The sequence below is a fragment of the Rhinichthys klamathensis genome, unplaced genomic scaffold (genome assembly GCF_029890125.1).
Source record: "Rhinichthys klamathensis goyatoka isolate OS25496 unplaced genomic scaffold, OSU_Roscu_1.1 h1tg000487l_1, whole genome shotgun sequence".
NCBI classification, from domain to species: Eukaryota; Metazoa; Chordata; class Actinopteri; order Cypriniformes; family Leuciscidae; genus Rhinichthys; species Rhinichthys klamathensis.
In genome coordinates this window covers 1,000,797-1,021,703 of record NW_026606974.1, presented here as the reverse complement: position 1 = coordinate 1,021,703, position 20,907 = coordinate 1,000,797, and the positions used below count along the sequence as shown (strand labels likewise).

The 20,907-nt window shown below is 39.4% G+C and overlaps 1 protein-coding gene across 2 annotated transcripts in view; it reads right to left on the bottom strand.

Moving 5' to 3' along the window:
- Nucleotides 1-20,907, bottom strand: part of ptch1 (patched 1) — a 69,020-nt gene that overhangs the window by 11,383 nt on the left and 36,730 nt on the right. For both annotated transcript variants that reach the window (XR_008804125.1, XM_056237564.1), the window contains exons 12-18: nucleotides 16,765-16,890; nucleotides 12,302-12,420; nucleotides 9,796-10,282; nucleotides 9,238-9,547; nucleotides 7,353-7,495; nucleotides 2,584-2,767; nucleotides 690-970 (exon numbers count right to left, since the gene is read on the bottom strand). Coding sequence is in view for 1 of the 2 variants with exons in the window: in XM_056237564.1 (XP_056093539.1) it covers nucleotides 690-970; nucleotides 2,584-2,767; nucleotides 7,353-7,495; nucleotides 9,238-9,547; nucleotides 9,796-10,282; nucleotides 12,302-12,420; nucleotides 16,765-16,890 (1,650 nt within the window). In the remaining variant the exon portion in view is untranslated. The remainder of the gene's footprint in view (nucleotides 1-689; nucleotides 971-2,583; nucleotides 2,768-7,352; nucleotides 7,496-9,237; nucleotides 9,548-9,795; nucleotides 10,283-12,301; nucleotides 12,421-16,764; nucleotides 16,891-20,907) is intronic.

The following is a 20,907-nucleotide window of genomic DNA, read 5'->3' as shown; positions in this document are numbered from 1 at the left end:
GGTTGACTTTTGAGAGAGTAACACAATGAAATAAAACTCAGTTCAAAAGATATAAATCTAATTAATTAGAGGCTTTGTAATTAATGAATCGAAATTAATTGCATAAATATTTGACCTGAGAACAGCGAGAAGTAATTTTTTTCACATGGATTTTTAGTATACCATTGAATAATGACTGAATAGATAAGCTTGAGCAACAAAATAGTTTATTTTTGTTCAACCAAGTCCAGCAGAAACTTGACTTGGTGTAAGCAGGTCTTAAGTGGTAATATATAGATATAAATATTATTTATATCTATATATTACCACTTAAGACCTGCTTACACCAAGTCCAGCTTAACTAAATGCTACGAAAGTAAACCATATTTGAAAATATTTTTTATAGATTTGTGCCAAAACTACTTACACCTAGTCTGACGTCTCTAAAAAAAAGTTTGGATACATGAATTCATTTTTTCGGGCATGTGACCAATTAAAAAAAAACGACCTAGCCTCCAACTGAAAAAACAACAACAGATAATTGCAGTGGATATTTCAGATCATGAAGGAGTTAATAGAAATGTTCCGTTTCATGCCAAAAATTCTGACTTGGTTTGTACAAGCCTTGAATGTACATACACAGATAGAGCCAAGTCTGTGATTAATGTGCGTGTACACAAAACCCTGACACATTATAAGGAGAAACTCACTATGATTCCCGCAGTCCAGGGGTTGAGCAGGAAGACGGCGCACACTAGAAAGGTGCAGGCCAGCACGACGCTGATGGACAGCAGGAGCCAGTGACGCAGGCCTACGTACTGCTCCCAGAAGAGGAAGGGGTAGCCATTGGGGTAGCTGGGCAGGCCCTGGCGGCTGTAGTTGCTACAGATGGCACGTACACTCTCGATGGCCTCCACGAACTGTGGCGTCTCACGAAGCCCGTTGAGGTAGAAGGGAAACTGTGCATATTCGATGGGCTCAGCAGCCGGAACTGCAGACATCAAGACAAAGATGTCCATACAAATTAGATAATTATTAGTAAATTTTACTTTTACAACAAGCCACATGACCTGTCACTCTTTGAGAGTCTTGGTTGGCATAAAGGACGTCTAGTGTTCTCAAAGTGACAGATTGCACCTATTAAACATGTCGATTTCTTTACCGCCCCAGGAGGAAAAGAGCGCTAAATTACCAGCTATCAAATCTCGACATGCAGCCGAGTGTCAATCCTGACGATGATCTGCTGTAATTATGTTGTCAAAAATCTGCACTGAAATATCCCACCGCTCCTCTCTGGAACGAACACACACACACACACACGCGGACGACCATCAAACGTTTTAGTATTGCCAAATTCATGCTGACAGTTATCACCTGTCATCAAAGCTTGTGTGCACTGCAGGGCTTTCAGCAGCAGGACTGGAATGAGTCATCACTCTGGCTACTGGACTTGGATAAGCGGCAGTCTTAAAACCACAAATAAAATCAGAAGAATGTGACCCAGAATGACTAGCGCTCCAGAGGTGTGTGTGAGAGCATCTGTGAAGGGCGTGTGGGTGGAAGGGAGGGAATATCTGAGTGTGTGTGTTCCAGTGCCTGAAGGGGTCAGGCAGGACCACTTGCTAAACATGCTTTTGCCCCGTTATAATCTCCACTATAAATTTCCATCAGGACGGGAGTTGGACGTCTGCCAGCCTGCTGTGGGGGCTCAGACTCGGAGAGGCCGCTTCAGCTTGTTATCCAGTCACATTTTCCCCGAGCGCCCACTGTGTACTGCACACACACAATGTACACAAGCTCACGCAGCCCAGTGCTGCTGTTAACTTTAAAAATACAACTACAATTGGAATAAACCCACTTTCGCTGTCTGAACTTCATAAACGATACACAAGTCATTTAGTTGTGGAAAAGCTCAGTTGACCATTATTAACCAAACGTCAAAACTTCATATGTAACAGAATACATTTAATCATACTCCTAGTCTTAATATGAACAATGCATGTTTCAAATTTATGGATTACTGATGAATTGTTTCTGATTTAATTTTTTTTTTTTATAAAAATAAAAACTCATCACTTCAGGTTTAAAGAATAAAATTAAAATTAAAATTATGTCACCAAGCCCTATTATTTGGTAAGCTGAAAAATAAAAAATCCTCCATAAGACAAATATGTCTAGTCCTATAATTTATTTTTTAATTATCCTGTTTTTACTATCAAATAGGTAAAATTACGGATGTAAAATGTGTTGTAAACGCATGTTGACGTTTATCATTTAGCACAAAAAAATTATATCCTACCAAATAAGACCTGAATAAAGGAAAACTCCCAAAATGACAGCAGGTTTATTCACAGGTTTAAGATGTCTAAACTTCCAAACCACTAATGTAAACTAAGCATAACCCAACCACATAATGCATTAATGCCATCTTCTGCTGCTTGGGATGAAATTATTGTGCTCACAAAGCATAGGCACTGAGGATAACAGGATAAGATCAACACAATTCAGCATATTAAAATGCTGAAAATGAAAGTTGGTTACATCGACTCATTGTAGTGTTTCTGGCCCCTTGGACTGGTGATAAATGAATCAGAAAGTACTCACTGTTGAGTCTGCTGACAGGAATGGAGTCTGTCCTGTCATGGAGCCACTCAGGAGGGTGTGGACGGATGTTGGCCTGGGATGCGGAGTAGGCAACCGGGTCATTGCTCGCCCAGGCAGATAAATAAATATAGAAGGCGTTTGGGTTGATGATTCCATCGGCACCCACCAACCGCTGTCTGGTTAGCTGGTGATTAAAAAAAGAAAAAGAAAGAAAAAGTGAAATTAGTAACTGTTCAACACGGTTTGTCTGCTAACTTTAACTATTTCTAGAAAAAGCAGAAACACCAATGTATGTACTACATAATCGAGCATTGTGAATGCCCACCAGCACTGCAGCAATCTCTGCTTCTCACCTAGCTACCTCCTGTGAAGGCAAAGTCATTACGGCATCACACTCAATGCCATCCATGCTTCTCAAGAAAATAAATCTACAGTTTCCCAGCCAGGAGTTGGGGGTCAGTGTGTGTGTGTGTGTGTGTGTGTGTGTGTGTGTGTGGTGGGGGGTGGGGGGATCAGGGTGTGTGGTAGAAATGAGAGTGAGTGAGAGAAAAATTGCTTGAGTTAGTGTAACAATAAAAAAATTGGCCGGAGTCCCTGAGCGCGTCTGTGTGCAGTTAACCTTGCTGTTAACACTGGAGGAAATGCCACCCAGCAAATGGAGGAGAGCTATAAAAATAACACAGCATCTGTACAAATGTTGCAAACACTTGCTTCTCCTGACCCCTATGGATACCCACAAAGCCCGGCGCCACAGACGGCTCCTGCCGTGAAGGCAAAAATAGGGTATTTGATAGGACAATGACCTAAAATCCTACTCAACACAAGTAAAAACTAAAAACAAGTAAAACTGCCTGAAAGGAACAAAAAATCTTGAGATTAAATACAAATTAAATAAATAAATGAGAATTTTTTTTTCTTGTTTAAAAATAAATAAAATAAATAACCATACCATTCTCCACCCACGGTTTGGCACGCACTTTCACCGCGGTTCATCTTAAAACTGACGACGCATTTATAATAAGGTTTGTTGTAAATCATTATAACAAAGCGTAAAACAGACTGACAAGAGTTTGACTAATGTACGTTTCTGTCGATGGATACGCATTCTGGCTTCCCAATACGTTACAACAGCGATGATCAAAAACACATGGATAAAACAGACACTCTTTATAAACTTTGTTCGATGCGAGTGCCGCATGCTCTAATATGACCAGTCATTTACGCCGTCAAACCTGTGTGCCGCACCGGCCTCGTGTCTCATGGAGGAGTTACGGGAGCATAAAAGGAAGAGCGACGACAGTAGAGGATGAGAGAGGACCAGGGCTGGACTATTTTACGTTAAAGCTCCAGTCCGTAACTTTTTTAAGTTAAAAATAATCCAAAATAATTATATTAAAAAAAAACTTATTCTGCCAGTGGTCAAAACTATCTGCTTGCCATAGCTAGATTCAAAACGGTTAGCTTGTAATAATGATTTTAATTCCAGTGGTACTGGTGGGTTTCCGCGGGAAATTCGAGCATGTCTTTGCGTCATTACGTCACACCCGTACACATAAAGAAGGAGTTTCGGCTAGCCGGCTATACTGCGCGTGACGACATGTTTAGATGTATAGGCTTTTCTCGCAGCACTTTACATAATTAAACTTATGGCATCCAGAAAGATCCAAACAACAATCATCAGTGTCAACTGGAGATTCAGCAGTTATAAAACCCAAAAGACTTCGTACTTCGGATTTAAGGTGGCTAGAGAAAGAGAAAGAAACCGTCTCATGCGAACAAGGATTTAAACATCGGCGGGGCTTTTGAAAAGTGCGTGAACTCCGTGTTTTGAAGGGGTTCAAAACAGAAGAAGAGACGGCCTTTTTCTGCTGAACAAGTAAGACATTTCAATAGTTCAATCGTGTAACAGTACGTTTTCTTAATTCACACAGTTATGGAGTTTCCTTTGTTGTGCCTTTCTCGTTTTGCTATTATGGAGAATATGAATTCTGAACTACACAGGTAACCATAAAACACATTAAATTTAACATTAGTCACGCAATGCTGATGTTGTTAACATGAACAATTTGAGAACAAAGTAGGCTATAATTTGCACGGTTGCTGTAAATCGCGTTGATTAAATCTAACGAAGCTTATCATGTCGAATGCTTTTTCCCCCTTAGTTGGTCAGAACAAAAATGGATGTTACTTACTTGTTCAGAAGACATTTTCTTATGCAAATTCTTATGTTGGTCAAACTTTCAAAAAGTGAATCTGTGATTCTGTATGACAGTATCCACACAGCGCGGTGACTGACAGCACCACTCGCCTCAAAACACTGTGTTCATCCGCGCTGTTTCATGCCGATTTACAACCCACGTAAAGATGATAATTCCGCGAATCACTGCAGTTACAGATTTCGAACAGAGAGATGGCGACAAAGAGGAAAAGCTACGGACTGCAGCTTTAAGTTTTGTTTATGTGTGCTTTTTCTTTAGTTTTGAGTTTGGTTATTGATGTTATATTTATGTCGATTTTTTTGCATTGTTCTTGCATTCCATGTAAAAATCTGGCGAGTTTTATAAAAGATTTTTACTAGACAATGGTGACTAGAGCCTCATGGTGACTCAGTGAGCATCATCGAACCTCAATGGTGACTCAGTGTGTCTGTAGAGGGTTGTAATTTATCATAGTAATCACAAAGATGAGGGGAAAAATGTTTAAATAAAAATAAAAACCTAAAATAAAAATAGTAGATGAGTAAGAAAATGTCTTATTCATCAAATTTAAATTTAATAAAACAAATATATAAAATAGAAAGTGTATCATTTTGTATTGATTTTCTGTTTAATGTATTTTAAAATAAATAATATAAATATAATATAATATAATAAAAAAAATCAGATGAAGAAAAAAAATGGAAGTCCAAGGAAAAAGTAGTGCAAGTTTTAAGGTGACCAAGAGACAGGCAGCATGTGATTCCCGCCTCTGTATACACTGAAAGGGGACATGGCAGCACTTCCAAGAGAAGGGAATAAGCGAGAGGCGGGAGAGAAAAAAGCGGACCTGGATTCCAAAGATCTGGATTGCATTAAGCAGCAGGATGCGCAACAACTGTATGTCTTCAAGCTGTCATGGGAAGCACACAGTGCAAAGCTGGCGGCCTCCTGGCCCACTGCCGCCCCTCTTCCCTCACAGGCAGAGGAAATGACATCACAGGGCCGCACACCAACACAGATCGGCTGGCTTTTCTTTCCCATTCAGCTGGCAATGGTTCAGCACAATAATGACCACTTGAAAACAACAAAAATGCAAATCATTTCTGGTCTTATGTGTGCATTGCCAATTACCTGACAAGACGACACACTCTCAAACACACACGCCGTCTTTCTCGCCGCCATCTGCTCCACACCTCCCACCCTCTAGTCCCTCTGGTATATGGTATGCCTTGTATTTTTCATATTTTTGCTCTCCTCTTGCCTGACATTTCATGCTGGGTAGCAACTGGAAACTGTTAATGTGTTAACCTGTTATGTTTTTTTGTGTGTGTGCGTGCAGCGGTTTCTTTCTTGACAAGGCCCCTCTGAAGAGTCCTGAAAAGGTTGCATAGGCTGAGCTTTAGGCCTGCAGCAAGAAACTGGAACAAATGGTTTAAATGAAGACTTAATTGCTTTTTCAGAGGCAAGTTGCGGCCCCATCGAGAGCTTTAAATTCCTGTGCTTGGTAAAGCAATCAGAGATAGAAAGAGAGAAAGAGAATGAGGACAGATACAGACGAACATTCAGAAGCCAGGTGTGGTTCCTATGCGTGGTTATAAACCCTGACACTGATGCTAAAGACATATCTGGCCAAGCACCAATCCGTCATCTCGAGAATTACACACACAACCAGAGAATCACATAAACATGTTGATCATGTCAACCAGGAAGTAACAGAAAAGGCCAGGCCACTGTACTGTATCAATATACTTCGGGGGGGGGGGGGGGGGGAAATAGAGATGGGCATGACAATTGTTTAATAGTAAATAATAATTATAATACAAAATATTATTATTATTATCAACAATAATTTCAGAATCTATATAAATATAACATTACTAATACATATTATAAATCTTATATTACACAAGTCAATATTATTATTAATTATTATTATTATGAATACTAATAAGACAGACAGACAGACAGACAGACAGACAGACAGACAGACAGATAGATAGATAGATAGATAGATAGATAGATAGATAGATAGATAGATAGATAGATAGATAGATAGATAGATAGATAGATAGATAGATAGATAGATAGATAGATAGATAGATAGATAGATAATTTCATATATGACATAATAATAAAGTAATAAACATTATATGTAATATTAGGCTACTCCTAAAAATAAGAACAATATTTTTTTTCTCAAAGAGTTCAGCATGGTGCAAGTAATATCATTTTTAAAACATTCAGTAAATAAAAATAAAATAAATATATAAAATAAAAATGTCACCAAGCCCGCTTATTTAAAAAGCCAATAAACAAAATAAGTTAATTAGTTTAGGTTGCGAAGTTAATTGGGCGACCTGCATAGTATGTTTCTTAGTAAATAAACAGTGATGTGCTCTTTAAAAAGAGTGAAAACTTTGGATATAGGTGAAAGTTTATTTGTGAATAAACCACCTCGGCTCCATCATCTCTCTGAGAATCATGGGATTCAATCTATGAAAACTGGAGTTGAATTGAGATGCATCTGATCTTACTCAAGTGAGGTTGACTCAAGTCTAGTTAATTTCTTACCAGGTTGATGTTTACTGGCTTATCCCTGCGGCCGGTCTGCACCAGGAGTTTGTAGGCCAGGACACCATCGTCAGAGCCGTTCCTGTAGTTCCCCTGAGTGATCCTACCGGCCTGCCAGTCCTTATCGAATGCCTCCTGCACACCTGCCAGGACACACACACATTATTTTGTGGATCCTGTTAAATAGCTTATACATAAATCATGTTAACCTCTCCTCTCAGTCATCCCTCAACCCCTTGTTCTCTCTCTCCCCTCAACGCCAGTGGTCCGTTTCTAGGGCACATTGTTTTCTCTCCCCCTCGCCTCACTGTCTGTGACCAATTTGTCGAGCCATTTCAAACCACAATATTAAAGACAGCTCTCTCCACCCTCTCTGGAGCGGTCTTTACTGAAGCCTATACGCACATACATACACCAAAGTAAACGCACACCACACAGAGACGCTGGCCCTGCACCGAACAAAATTGTGTTCTAATGAGACCGCTGAAAGGATTAAACAAAAGAAAGTAAATGTAAAACGCCAATGATGTTTGAGGTTCTGGTTGGCCGAGCTGACAGCGACAAAGCAAGTCTGTACATGCCACCCAAACTCTGTCTGCACAGAAGTTGTATGGAAACAGGTACGCCTTTTAAAAAAGGAGCTATGAGAGAGAAAGTGGGCAAAACAAGGTTTTCTTTTGAATTTGACCCGCCCGGGATTAGATACGGCATTCCGAGCACTCGACACATGGATTTCGTGGAAAGAAGTCACTGTGGAGAAAGCCACAAGGAGGAAGTTATTGCAGGGACATGCCCTTTATCTCCCAATCTTCTTCTTGTTCTTTTTTCACTCTCACCTTCACTGCATTTTTTTGTTCTTTCTTTTTTTTGTTCTTTCTGCATTTTTTTTTCTGTCTTTTTCTCTTTTTTTTTTATACAGTTTTGCTCTGTTTTTAATCTCTCACTTTAAATCTCATTCTCGGATCATAATCCGTCTTAAGAAATTAAATGTGTTACAGATTTGGAGGTTTAACAGCGTGATTGATGTTTGTGAGAAACAGATGATCTGATGATGGTAAAATTGAGGTAAAACTCGTCTCCAACGAAGCGAGGTGCTGTCTGTAAACCAAGACAGTCTATAAAAATGAAGCAGTTTTTGAAACTCAAATGTTTTTTAGAGAAAATAAAATTGTTTGTAGGCAAATGAAATGTTGGAGATTTCCCCCCTTTTTAAAAATACTCCACCATTCAAAAGTTTGGGGTCGGTAAGATTTTGTATGTATCTGAAAGAAGTCTCATTTGCTCACCAAGGCTGCACTATTATGAAATATTATTAAAAGAAGTGTTTTCCATTTTTATTTATTTTATTCCTGTGATGGCAAATCTACATTTTTAGTTTTTTTGGCCAGAAATCATTTTAATGTTGTTTAGATGCTCATTTCTATTTTATCATCAATGTTGAAAACAGTTCAAACCGTTCAATATTTCAGGATTCTTTGATGAATAGAAAGTTCAAAAGCATTTATTTAAATAGAAATCTATTATAAATGTCTTTACGGTCTCTTTTGATCATTTTAATGTCAATGTACTTGCTGAATAGGAGTATTAAATTCTTTTTCAAAACATTTTTATTAATGAGCCCAAACTTTTGAATGGCAGTGTACATCTTACAAAATGTATTGAGGAGTATGCTGAAAACAAGGAAAGAAGAAAAGAAAAAAAAACAACCCAAAAAACAAGAAAATGCTTATGTTGGTCATTTTGCTTATCAGTCAGATGATCTCTTCCAGTCAGAATGAGCTGCAATGTGCAATATGACCAGACTTTTTGCAGTTTAGTTAAAGGTTTGGCCTTTACCAATGATCTCTAACACAAGACTGATCGATTACACATCTGAGTGTATTACCTTGCAGCCAGTCTCTGAAGTAATGCAGCCACATGCGTGGGAGCTGGCTGTTCTCCTCCCGCAGGACGTACTTCACAGTGCCGAATCGTTGGTGCAGCTCATAGAGCTGAGGCTGGATCTGTGCGTAGTCCGCTCTCTGGGTCACCACATACATGTTGTAGAAGGAAAAGTAGCGGAATTGGGCACGGATGAAGTCGTATTCGCCCGTCTCCCTAGGCACAATGTCAGTCAGCTCTAAACCGTCCCGGACGCAGGTGGTGCCGTAAAGACTGACCCCGAGCAATGCCAAGAAGAGCAAAATTACCACCACCTGATAGGAAACACACAAAAAGAGAGATATGAGTCAGAGTTTGGCTATATCTGAAGCTACTGCTGTTTTAGTGTCTTATGACGAATTTCTGCCCTGTTTGAGGTGTTTGTGGTTTTCAGAAGGCCCTGACTCACAAAATAACACTCACAAAAACTTAACTCCAGGAGATTAGCTCATTGCTGGCATTTCTAATCCCACTTCTAATCAGATGATGTGTACAGTGGGGAAAAAAAGCATTTGACCCTCACCTTTGTTGTAGGCTGCAGCAAAAACGGTGCGTAATGATTCTCAGCGAATGATGCAAACGTCCATCGAGAACACGGAGGTTCCAGACAGCGTAAACTCGACTCCCCAAACTGAGATAGCAAGTCTCGTGTGGAGCTAGCACCATCAGGGCTTTGGCAGGATGCTGTATCAGAGGCCGCTGCTGGCCCTGCGCTGCTGTTGTTGTGGTTGTTGTTGTTGTTATTGTTGTTGCGGTTGGAGTTGGGATTGGCATTGGGGGCAAAGGGTTGGACGGAGATGTGAGAATGTGGCTCTGCCGTGGTGTAGTAGGCCTGTGTTCTGGGGTCGTACTCTGTGCGCAGCTGTACGGTGGACTGCATGGTGATTTGGGTGTGCTGGGCGAAGCTGTGGCTGCTGTAGGAGGGCGGAGTGCTGTAGCGGCTCGAGTCAGCGGAGGAGTCGGCGTACGCTGCCTGCGGCTCCAAATGGATCACCCGGTTAGCACAAGGGCTAAAGGAGAGAGAGAGAGAGAGAGAGAGAGAGAATGACAGAGCATTTCAGTAACACAAAGGCACCATGTAACGGTCGATTCTGTGTGGAATTTCCTGCAATATCAATTTATATCAAAACAACACAGGAAATGATACAGAAGAGCTGGATAAAGTTGGCATGTATAGACTAAGATTCACCACAAAGGAAGTTCAAAAAGGTAGGGATCTTAATCATTCTTCCTTCAAAGATACCTCGATTGGTCCAAATTGTAAGTCAGCATCATTCTTATCCTTAATGAAGAATCCAATCCCATAATGCCTGCTAGGAGCTCAGTTGTGCTATCCCAATTTGCCTACTTTTACTATGCACTAAAAAAATTACTCTTTTTGTGAAGAAAAGGTAGATCATTTTGAGTGTGTAGCAGAAGATTAGGTAAGTTGTGGGACATACTACTATTACATCATAATTGCGTCTTTAATGGGCCGGACTATTGCATAGTTTTGTGCATCCTGTCACCATAAACTGGCCTTTCATTTTATCACAGTTAACATCCTCTTAAACATACTGCATATTTCAGTTTGTTTAATTTACGCTACTCAATTCGGGTACCTTTGGGATACTCATTTCAACATTTGGGACACACTCATTCTAATACTACCAGGATGGTGGAAATGTAGATTAGGATGAGGGAGGTGAGACCTTCGTCTCAACAGTGCACGGGGGGAGTTCAAATGTTAATTTTCAGCAAGGTCCTTTGTCCACTCGAGGAGTGGTCGTTCCTCAACCAGTTCTTCCAGTTTTTCCAGTCTTACACAGTCATTCAATACAGATAAGCATCAATGAATACATAAAAAATGTGATTATTTTACCCAACATTTGCGTACGCTCTCTTTCTATTATTATTAGAATATAATGCTGTTAGCTAACATCAAACTGCTGAATTCAATTGAAAGTTGAGTGTCCTGTGTGGAGAGCCATTTGTGGCGAGTCGCTGCCTATCTAGCATGCTCCAAATCAGTTACTTATAAAGATTCATGACAGTTAGTATGCTGGCTTAGAAGGCAAACGAAGAAAGTTAACAAGGTTTTGTAAAAGAGCTTGTATCTTCTTCATGATTCTCTATATGAATGGAGAGTTAGCGAGTGAGCTTGTGAAAGTCCTTCAGATGTGGCAACTCATTACTCTTGAGCGCTCATGCAAATGCATGTAAACACGACCGCAATCAGCTTTCCAGTCGAGAGCAGTTAAAGGCGAGAGGCGAGTGAGTGCTGGTGACTGGAAAGCAAGCGTTTCAACCATGGTGAAAGTTTAGGCATCAGGTTTAATTTCCTGCAGGAGTTTGGGGGCATGACTACGAAGGTAAAGTATGTGCCTATAGCTGACTCGCTTTCTCTCTCTCATCAGACACCAAGAATGTTGCAGAAAGCAGAAGAGGCAACAGCATGTCTTATTTAAAGGCCCGGGGCCACAGACAGAGATAAACATCAAAACACGCACATATGCACACAAAGTATAGATGTTAGGACAGGTTGACGCTTAATTGTGCGGTTTTATACTGCACTCAGTGTCATAAGTCATTGAATATTTTATCTGAATTTATTCACCATATCTGATGTGTGTGTTGATGAATGTTTATATGAGAATAAAAACCTAAATGAAATCTGTTCATCATAAAAAGTGATTGTGTGTCTTCAGAAATTTTGGACTAAACCACTCAATTCATATGCATTAGATTTACGATATCTTTATGAACTTTTTGAAGCATCAGAGTGATAGTTGAGTAGACTGTCAACAAAGGGATTGTGTTTCGAAGATGCACCAAAGTCTTACGGGTTTGGAACAACATGAGAGTAAATGATGACAATATTCATTTTTGGGTGAACTAACCCTTTAAGGTTATAAGAATTATATAGACCAAAATTTTTTTTTTTCTGTTCAGGGTAGAGTTAAGCTAAGTGTGTATTAAATATAATTATCTCTGAAAACAACAGCAGTTTATGATGAGTCTTCCTTTAGCCAGATAAATGTGTTCACTACCTGACAAAGCAGCAGAAAATGTCAAAGCGGCGGTCCTCTCGGCGGTACAGGTCCATGCTGAGGATGGCAGGAAAGATCAGCAGCACCATAGCGAAATTAAAGACCACGACCACTGCCGCCTGAGAGAAAAGAGAAGTTGCTATTAAGCACATATTCACACTCGCACAAAATATTCACATACAGCAACACCCGCACATCTGCAGAGGGTCTATGCCAAAACCACAATGATCCCAACAAATTCAATTTTAAGACAATTATCCTCTTCAGAACAGATGAAAAAAAAAAACCTTGCCATTCCAAAACTGAATTTGGGCTCATCCTCGAGTTAAACCCACTTAAATTTCTAAACGTAAATCACATTGCTATCGAACTCATAATTCATTCAACACACTCTCCCATATGAAGTGACTATGACTATGAATTAACAACTGAAGTGGTTTGTATCCAAACCCAGGAAAAAGACTTTGTTCAGCTAGATGTGGCTCTTCTGACCTTGGGAAACAGCCACTTTCTTTCAGAGCCGATATATCACACGGCTACTAAAAAGACTCCACCAGGCCAAGAGCTCCTTACCAGTGTGGTGAAACGAGCGAGTGATTTGAAACATTTAATCCTGATTAATTCGGTTGAAGCTTACAGAAGAACTAGTGTGAGAAAAGAGTGGATGAAGAAAAGCGACATGACAATGAGAGTCAGAAACCGAGAGAGAGAGAGGGCAGATCGAAGCATGCCTGCCCTAGTTAAGGTGTATTTTTTATGGGTGGAGGTTGGAGCCATGTCAGACTGCCAGACCACCCAGAGAGCAGCTCAGCCAGACAGAGCCAAGACACAAGGAGATAGAGAGACTCATGGATACAAAATACAGTGACTCCAAAAAGTATTTGGACACACTTGTCACTGCATTACAAAACAAAATATAAAATCTTTCAGCCCTAAAAAGGAACAGAGAGAGAACAAATGAGAGACTGTGCGTGAGTGATTCTAGAGTGAGATCTGTTAGGCTCGACATGTGCGGCTGCTTTTAAGCTGCCAAAGAAATAGATAAAAAGACAGAAAGTGAGGGAGGTGCCAAAGGAACAGTGCTAAACAAAGACAGAAGAATTAAAACAGAGAAATTATGTTTAAATTCAACATGAAATGGTAATTGCAGCAACCCATCACTTCTGTAATGTTATTACACAAAAATACATGTTATTAAAGTAAATGTGGCAATTTATATTTTAATGGGGAATAAATAAAGACAACCCTTTTTTCCTCTGGAATAATGTGCACCAGTGATTTGTTAAAACTTGGGTTAGGGTTAGGTACTCAGAAAGGCTGCATTTATTTGATCAAAAATACAGTAAAAAAAAACAGTAAAATTGTGAAATATTATTACAATTTACAACAACTGTTTTCTATTTTAATATATTTCAAGAAGTAACTTATTAAAGCTGAATTTTCAGCAATCATTACTCCAGTCTTTAGAGTCACATGATCCTTCAGAAATCAATATGCTGATTTGATGCTCAAAACATGTACTATTATCAATGAAGTTGTGTTGCTTAATATTTTTATTGAAACTGTGATTCTGTTTATTTATTTTTTATGAACAGAAAGTTCAAAGGCAAAGCATTTAGAAATCTGTTGTAAGATTATGCATTTCTTTACGGTCAATTTATATCAATTTAATGAATCCTTGCAGAATAAAAGTATTAATTTCTCGTTAAAAAAAAAAAATCTTACTGACCCCAAACTTTTGAATGGTAGTATATATTAATCTATTAGGTACATTTTGAGTTTGTTGACTTTAAAGACAGTACGGGACATTTCAGTAAGGGACATTCTCATTCTTGAGCATTTGATTGGACAAAAATCTGTGTAGTGCAGGAAGAGTCATCAATATTTTAGCATTTTCCCAGAATAGAAAACCCACAAATTGGTATGTAAGTGTATAAAATGTTCATAAGGACAAGATTATCTATAGGCTTGAGATGCATATGGCAGAATGTGGCATAAAACAAAAAAACAAACAATTTTTTTGTAATTTTGAGGCATTTTCCCCAAAGTGGATAAGTTGAAACAAAACATTAGACAAAATTTAAAGTAAACACATTTGGAAACAAACTATCAAGTAAACACACTACAGCTGAAAAGAGACTGTTACGGCAGGAAATAACATGTTTGCAAAAGCAGTATCTCTTAGCCGTGAGTGAGTGAGTGAGTGAGTGAGTGAGTGAGTGAGTGAGTGAGTGAGTGAGTGAGTGAGTGAGTGAGTGAGTGAGTGAGTGAGTGAGTGTATGCACGTGTGTGTGTCTGTGTGTGTGTGTGTGTGTGTTCACAGCGGTTTTGAAGATGAGTGTTTTCAGGCACCGTTGAACAGGTGCCAGTTGGAGTGCGCTACAGTGAAACAAACAGCGTGTGTGTCTGACAGATGTGTGTGAGACATCAATCCACACATCCTAATACTAGATCTACAGCACCGTATGAGTACGTGTGTGTGAGTTTAGGCATGAGCCACGTGTGGTCGGCAGTCTCATCCCGCACATCATATTCTGAAAATATGCAATCATCGAACAGACACAAACACAATGTGAGACTTCACATTGTCTACACTTGCAGATATATAAAGAAATGGTATATTTATGATTTAGGATCAAAGGATCCCAAAATGGGGGAGGCTGTCTGTAGGGTTTAGGCTGAGATTTGTGTGAGTGTGTTTGTTAAACAGAACAGGGCATCAGTGTGTAAATCTCTGCGTCTGTCTCTGTGCAGCTGTGCAGGTTATGTGGATGATGGCGAGGTTACTTCACCTAAAGTTCAAAGGTTAAGCAGCTCAAGCGCTGAATCAGTGTGAGTTTCATGTGAGGGCGATGAGGCTTCAGACGTCCAATGGGGAAAATCTTTCAATTTAATTTAGTAAGACTGATTAAGTAGGTTCAAACGTAGGTAGTTTCAGATTTCATCTAGGTCATTTAAAAGGATACTTCACCTCAAAATAAACTTTTTGGTTTTACTTTTTTTCAGTAGAAAATCAACCATTCAATCACAATGAATGGGGACTGGACCTTTTAATCATCAAAAAGGATGTGAAAGCACCATAAAAGTGGTCCATAAGACTCATGTTATATATTCAAACGTCTTCTGAAGCCATACGATAGCTTTGTGTGAGAAAGTCATTATTGACTGAAAAAATCTCCATTCACGAGTAGTGAATCATGAACAAATCATTCAAATAGTTCATTTGATTCATTGAAAAGATCTGACTCAAAATTATTCATTCAGGAATTGGACATCAATACTTGTCACTCAAACATGCTAAAGAGAGCTAGAGAGGATTTTGGTCTTATTGTGTATGATTCGTCATAGGGACCACTTTTAATACACTTTAAAGGCCTGTTCACACCAAGATGAATATTAAGTGGGAAAATTTTGCACGATAAATGGCTGTTAATGTATCCGTTTAGTAGGGATGTGCCTGAAGCCTAATTCCAAATTCGGAAAGGCACGGAAAATGAAAAATGCATTCTACTGAGCCCCTAAAGGTACATGGTTAGGCTTGCTGCGGTAGTCGGTTATACATTACAATACATCTTCACGTGAAGATAGTAAGGAGAGATGACTGACGGCTCGGTAGAAAGTGTCATTTCCTTTCCGAACACGGTATTTTGGCTTCGGGGCACATTCCTACTGTTCAGACTGACACGAATATTAGTATGGAATCAATGAAGTATTTCTGCTTTTCTATAAGTGCCACCGACTGTCAAATAAAAAGTCAGTGAAATTGCATTTTCCTTCATCCTGATGTTTTCTATGCATTGTCCTGAACTGTCATGCCGAACATTTGTGTTGTTGTGAACAGGCCTTAGAGTTGCTTTTGAGTTCTTTTTTGAAGATTGAATTCTCCAGTCCACAGCCTTCAGAATATCTCATTTTCTTTCCCCACAAAATAAAAAGAGTTATAGGTTTGGAACGACATGAGGGTGAGTAAATGATGACAGAATTTTCATTCGACAGTCTCTTTATCCTGATTTAAGTCAGGAACAGGTTGTGGGCAGATCTCCTGCTCAGCCTCTTTGCAATGTCACTTCCACAACCTTGCGGTCATAAATAAACCGCAGATGTGTGGAACAACAATCCGTGAGACCCACCCCCACTCCCAGATTGAGTTACATGCCCACAATCTGCACACTTAGGGGGCCATACCACTAATCACACGCCATAGGGGGGGTTATGGGCCACGCCAGCTCCCTCAACCTGTCACACGCTTGGTTTGATGAATGAAATCAATAAAAGTCGTGTGGAGAAATCTGGAGTCAATGAAGGTTTGGAACACACGCACATACACAAAGAAAGAGCATGTATGGACATGGGAAATTTCGGCAAACATACATTGGTAATATAAACAAACACACAATTGATACAGACAAGCTATTTGAACTGCATTCCTGTTTAAGAAGATGGGGAAAAAAACACACACAAACCTGTAAGGAGAAGGCTCGGAGTGCTGGGATTGGAATAAGGGCGGCCATGAAAAATGCTGTGACATTACTGATGGAGGTCAAGGCCACACTAGCCCCAGTCCTCTTCAGACATTCACCAGTGCGGTCCTGAGGAAAAAAGACAGAAAGTAACATCACACTGTCAACAAATCCACAGCAAGAATTTTATTCTTCCCCTGGAGTCCACTAATGTTAGTCAAGGTTTCTTGCACCAAAAAGTGTTGTGTATTAGCTTTTCATGTCCATTTTCCAACTTCTCTCTGACTCTGAGAATTAAACTGGCTGTTTTTGCTACTGTACCTCAGACTACTATACATAAATGACCTCTGTTATGACTGGCATGTGAAATGAGTAACGATGTCATTACCAAGTTGCTGAATACTGTATGTAATAACATGTAAACATGGGGAGTATTATATTAATGTGTGCACAGTTTGACATCAATCCCATGGCTAGTACTGTTTTTGCAGCTAGTCTGATGCGGTTTAGTTTAGATGGCTGATCTAGGAAGATGACTGACATCTGACTCGTGATAACGTTGACATTTTTTATGTTTAGAGTAGATTTATTAAAAACTGTGATATACTGCAAACTTAGTCACTTATTATTCTTTCATCGAATTGTTGTGCTTTGAATGATTTTATTCTTAATATCGATCGAGTTTGGATTTAGTACAATAGATACAATTCAGCGTAACTGGAAATGACAATAAATATTGATTAATTTATCATTTTTTTAATCTATTTTATTTATTATTCAGTTTATTTAATTAGTTATATACCCCAAATATGGGGGTGTGTGCAGCTCTAGATGTTCTGAGTCTATTCTGTACTGCTTATTTTAAGGCAAAACTAATGACAAAGCATTTAGTAATATCTTGTCATATGATATAAAAAGTTTTTTTGTTTAGTGTAAACTTATTCAAACCTGTAATATACCGTGAACTTTTTCGAATATGAATTTATTTTTCATCTGAATGTGGTGTTTTGAACAATTATACTCTCAGCTTGATTGAGTTTGAATTTCAGTAGAATAGAAATAAATGAGTTTAACTAGAAATGTATCATAAATGATCAAAATACAATTATCAAAAACGAGAGTAGGTGCCGTTCTTGATATTCTAAGTGTAAGACAAAGCTCCAATTAAAAATAAAACATTTATTGTCACTCTCGGGCCTCGATTACTTTCGTGAATAACAATTCAGACGTTAGCAGTGATTAAAAAAAATCACCTTTAATCACTGACAGACACATTATGACTTAAGGAGTAACTTGCATTTAAGCGTGCTGAAGTTTAAATCGAAGAGAGCTGATAATCAAACAAACTGCCATGACAACTTGAACTCAACTTCTGATGAAAAGCTTTCCTTTCTTGCCCCGCTATTATGTGGATTTTTTTGGAGAGAGGAAAAAAGCACAAACAGATTCATTTCCCTCCCTTCTCCTTATCCCTCACTCACACAGAAATATTTTCCATCAATATCATTTTAAACAAAGAAGCCCATGGTGCAGAAACACGATTGGCTCGTTGTCCTGTTAGGATAAGCTCTCTCTCCTCGTTTCAAAGCTATTCAGGGTACGAGGCGCAAAAGAAACAGTTCAAAACCCCATCTCCGTACACACAGAGGTAGAGATGAGGAGAAGGAAAGAAAGAGGGAAAGTTTTTTTTGTGGTGTCTGAGGACGTGCAGGACCACACACAGAGAGCTTTAAGACAGGACGGCTCTGCACTCTCTCTCCTCCCACAGGGGAACTGTTTACTTTCCACACAAAAGTGTCGCTGCACGCTGTGCAATCTCACATAAACACAAGCAAATACATGCCTGAACTCAGCCGTCTGCATTAGAGTAATCTAAATCACCTCTCATACACCACCATGCCGTACACGCACACAAAAGCTAAACAAAGATACCCCTGACAGATAGATAGACGAAAGCACATACACAAATTTACTAAAAAAAAAACAGATCACATACACATAAGATTGCCATCGTCCAATTAAGTTTTGCAGGCAAAACAAACAACTCAAATCCTTAACTTCTGTGCTAGTAATGACTATACAGAAACTGATTAAAGATTTACAAAAAAAGTAATGTGGCAATACCATGGAAAAGTGATGATATCAGATGATAATACCATGGTATTTTGATAAACTAAAAAGACCAAAAGTATTTGTAAAAGTATGAAGTATAAAAAGACTGTACTGCAGAACCAATGACTCTTATGATCTGGTTCTTTTAAAGGGGTGGTTGATTATGATTTCACTTTTTTTAAACTTTAGTTAGTGTGTAATGTTGCTGTTTGAGCATAAACAACATCTGCAAAGTTACAATGCTCAAAGTTCAAAGCATAGATATTTGATTTTAAATAAATCGCTTTTTAAGAACTACAACAAAGGTTGGTAGGGACTACACGACATTCCTCCCGGGTTAGTGACATCACCTACCCTAGAATTTACATAAACTCCGCCCCCGGGACACTGCATTTATAGATTATCAAGACAGAATATGCTAATAAATGACTAGAAGATAACTACACATAAGCTACATAAATTCATCAACTAACCATTCAGAAACGTCCTGTTGCATTTTACATGTTGTCACCTCTCCTTGAGTCTCTCCATCATTGTCTGAATCTGGTTTGAACATAAAAGGCTAAAAGTTTTTGAAAAGTTCAGTGCATGTCTGTGTGAGTGCAAGCTGTTGAAGCTCCGCCCTCTGTGCTGGGAGCAGCAGCTCATTTGCATTTAAAGGAACAGACACAAAACGGTGCGTTTTTGCTAACCCTCAAAAATTTACTGGTGTTGTATTGTCACTATACACTCACCTAAAGGATTATTAGGAACACCATACTAATACTGTGTTTGACCCCCTTTCGCCTTCAGAACTGCCTTAATTCTACGTGGCATTGATTCAACAAGGTGCTGAAAGCATTCTTTCGAAATGTTGGCCCATATTGATAGGATAGCATCTTGCAGTTGATGGAGATTTGTGGGATGCACATCCAGGGCAGGAAGCTCCCGTTCCACCACATCTCAAAGATGCTCTATTGGGTTGAGATCTGGTGACTGTGGGGGCCATTTTAGTACAGTGAACTCATTGTCATGTTCAAGAAACCAATTTGAAATGATTCGAGCTTTGTGACATGGTGCATTATCCTGCTGGAAGTAGCCATCAGAGGATGGGTGCATGGTGGCCATAAAGGGATGGACATGGTCAGAAACAATGCTCAGGTAGGCCGTGGCATTTAAACGATGCCCAATTGGCACTAAGGGGCCTAAAGTGTGCCAAGAAAACATCCCCCACACCATTACACCACCACCACATTTTGGCCCACTCCTCCACACAGATCTTCTCTAGATCAGTCAGGTTTCTGGGCTGTCGCTGAGAAACACGGAGTTTGAGCTCCCTCTAAAGATTCTCTATTGGGTTTAGGTCTGGAGACTGGCTAGGCCACGCCAGAACCTTGATATGCTTCTTACAGAGCCACTCCTTGGTTATCCTGGCTGTGTGCTTCGGGTCATTGTCATGTTGGAAGACCCAGCCTCGACCCATCTTCAATGCTCTAACTGAGGGAAGGAGGTTGTTCCCCAAAATCTCGCAATACATGGCCCCGGTCATACTCTCCTTAATACAGTGCAGTCGCCTTGTCCCATGTGCAGAAAAACACCCCCAAAGCATGATGCTACCACCCCCCATGCTTCACAGTAGGGATGGTACTCATCATTCTTCTTCCTCCAAACACGGCGAGTGGAATTATGACCAAAAAGTTCTATTTTGGTCTCATCTGACCACATGACTTTCTCCCATGACTCCTCTGGATCATCCACAGGGTTCTTGCAGGTTTCAGTTTGTTACATTTAAGACCTTTTTAAGACCTTTTAAGACCATTATGTGTGAAGTTTAAGACCAACACGACACATAAATTGAAACATTAGAATGATCCCAGAAATTCTTAAACATATTTTAAGTTTGTAAAATACACACACTGACTGATGTCTATGGAAGCGGCAATAATAATCCTTTCCATTATAATAAGACGACACGTTTTATTCATATCAGATACACATTGTGTAAGTAGCTTTACATTTTACACTATTCTTCTCCCAGTTCTCCGGCCACTTTCA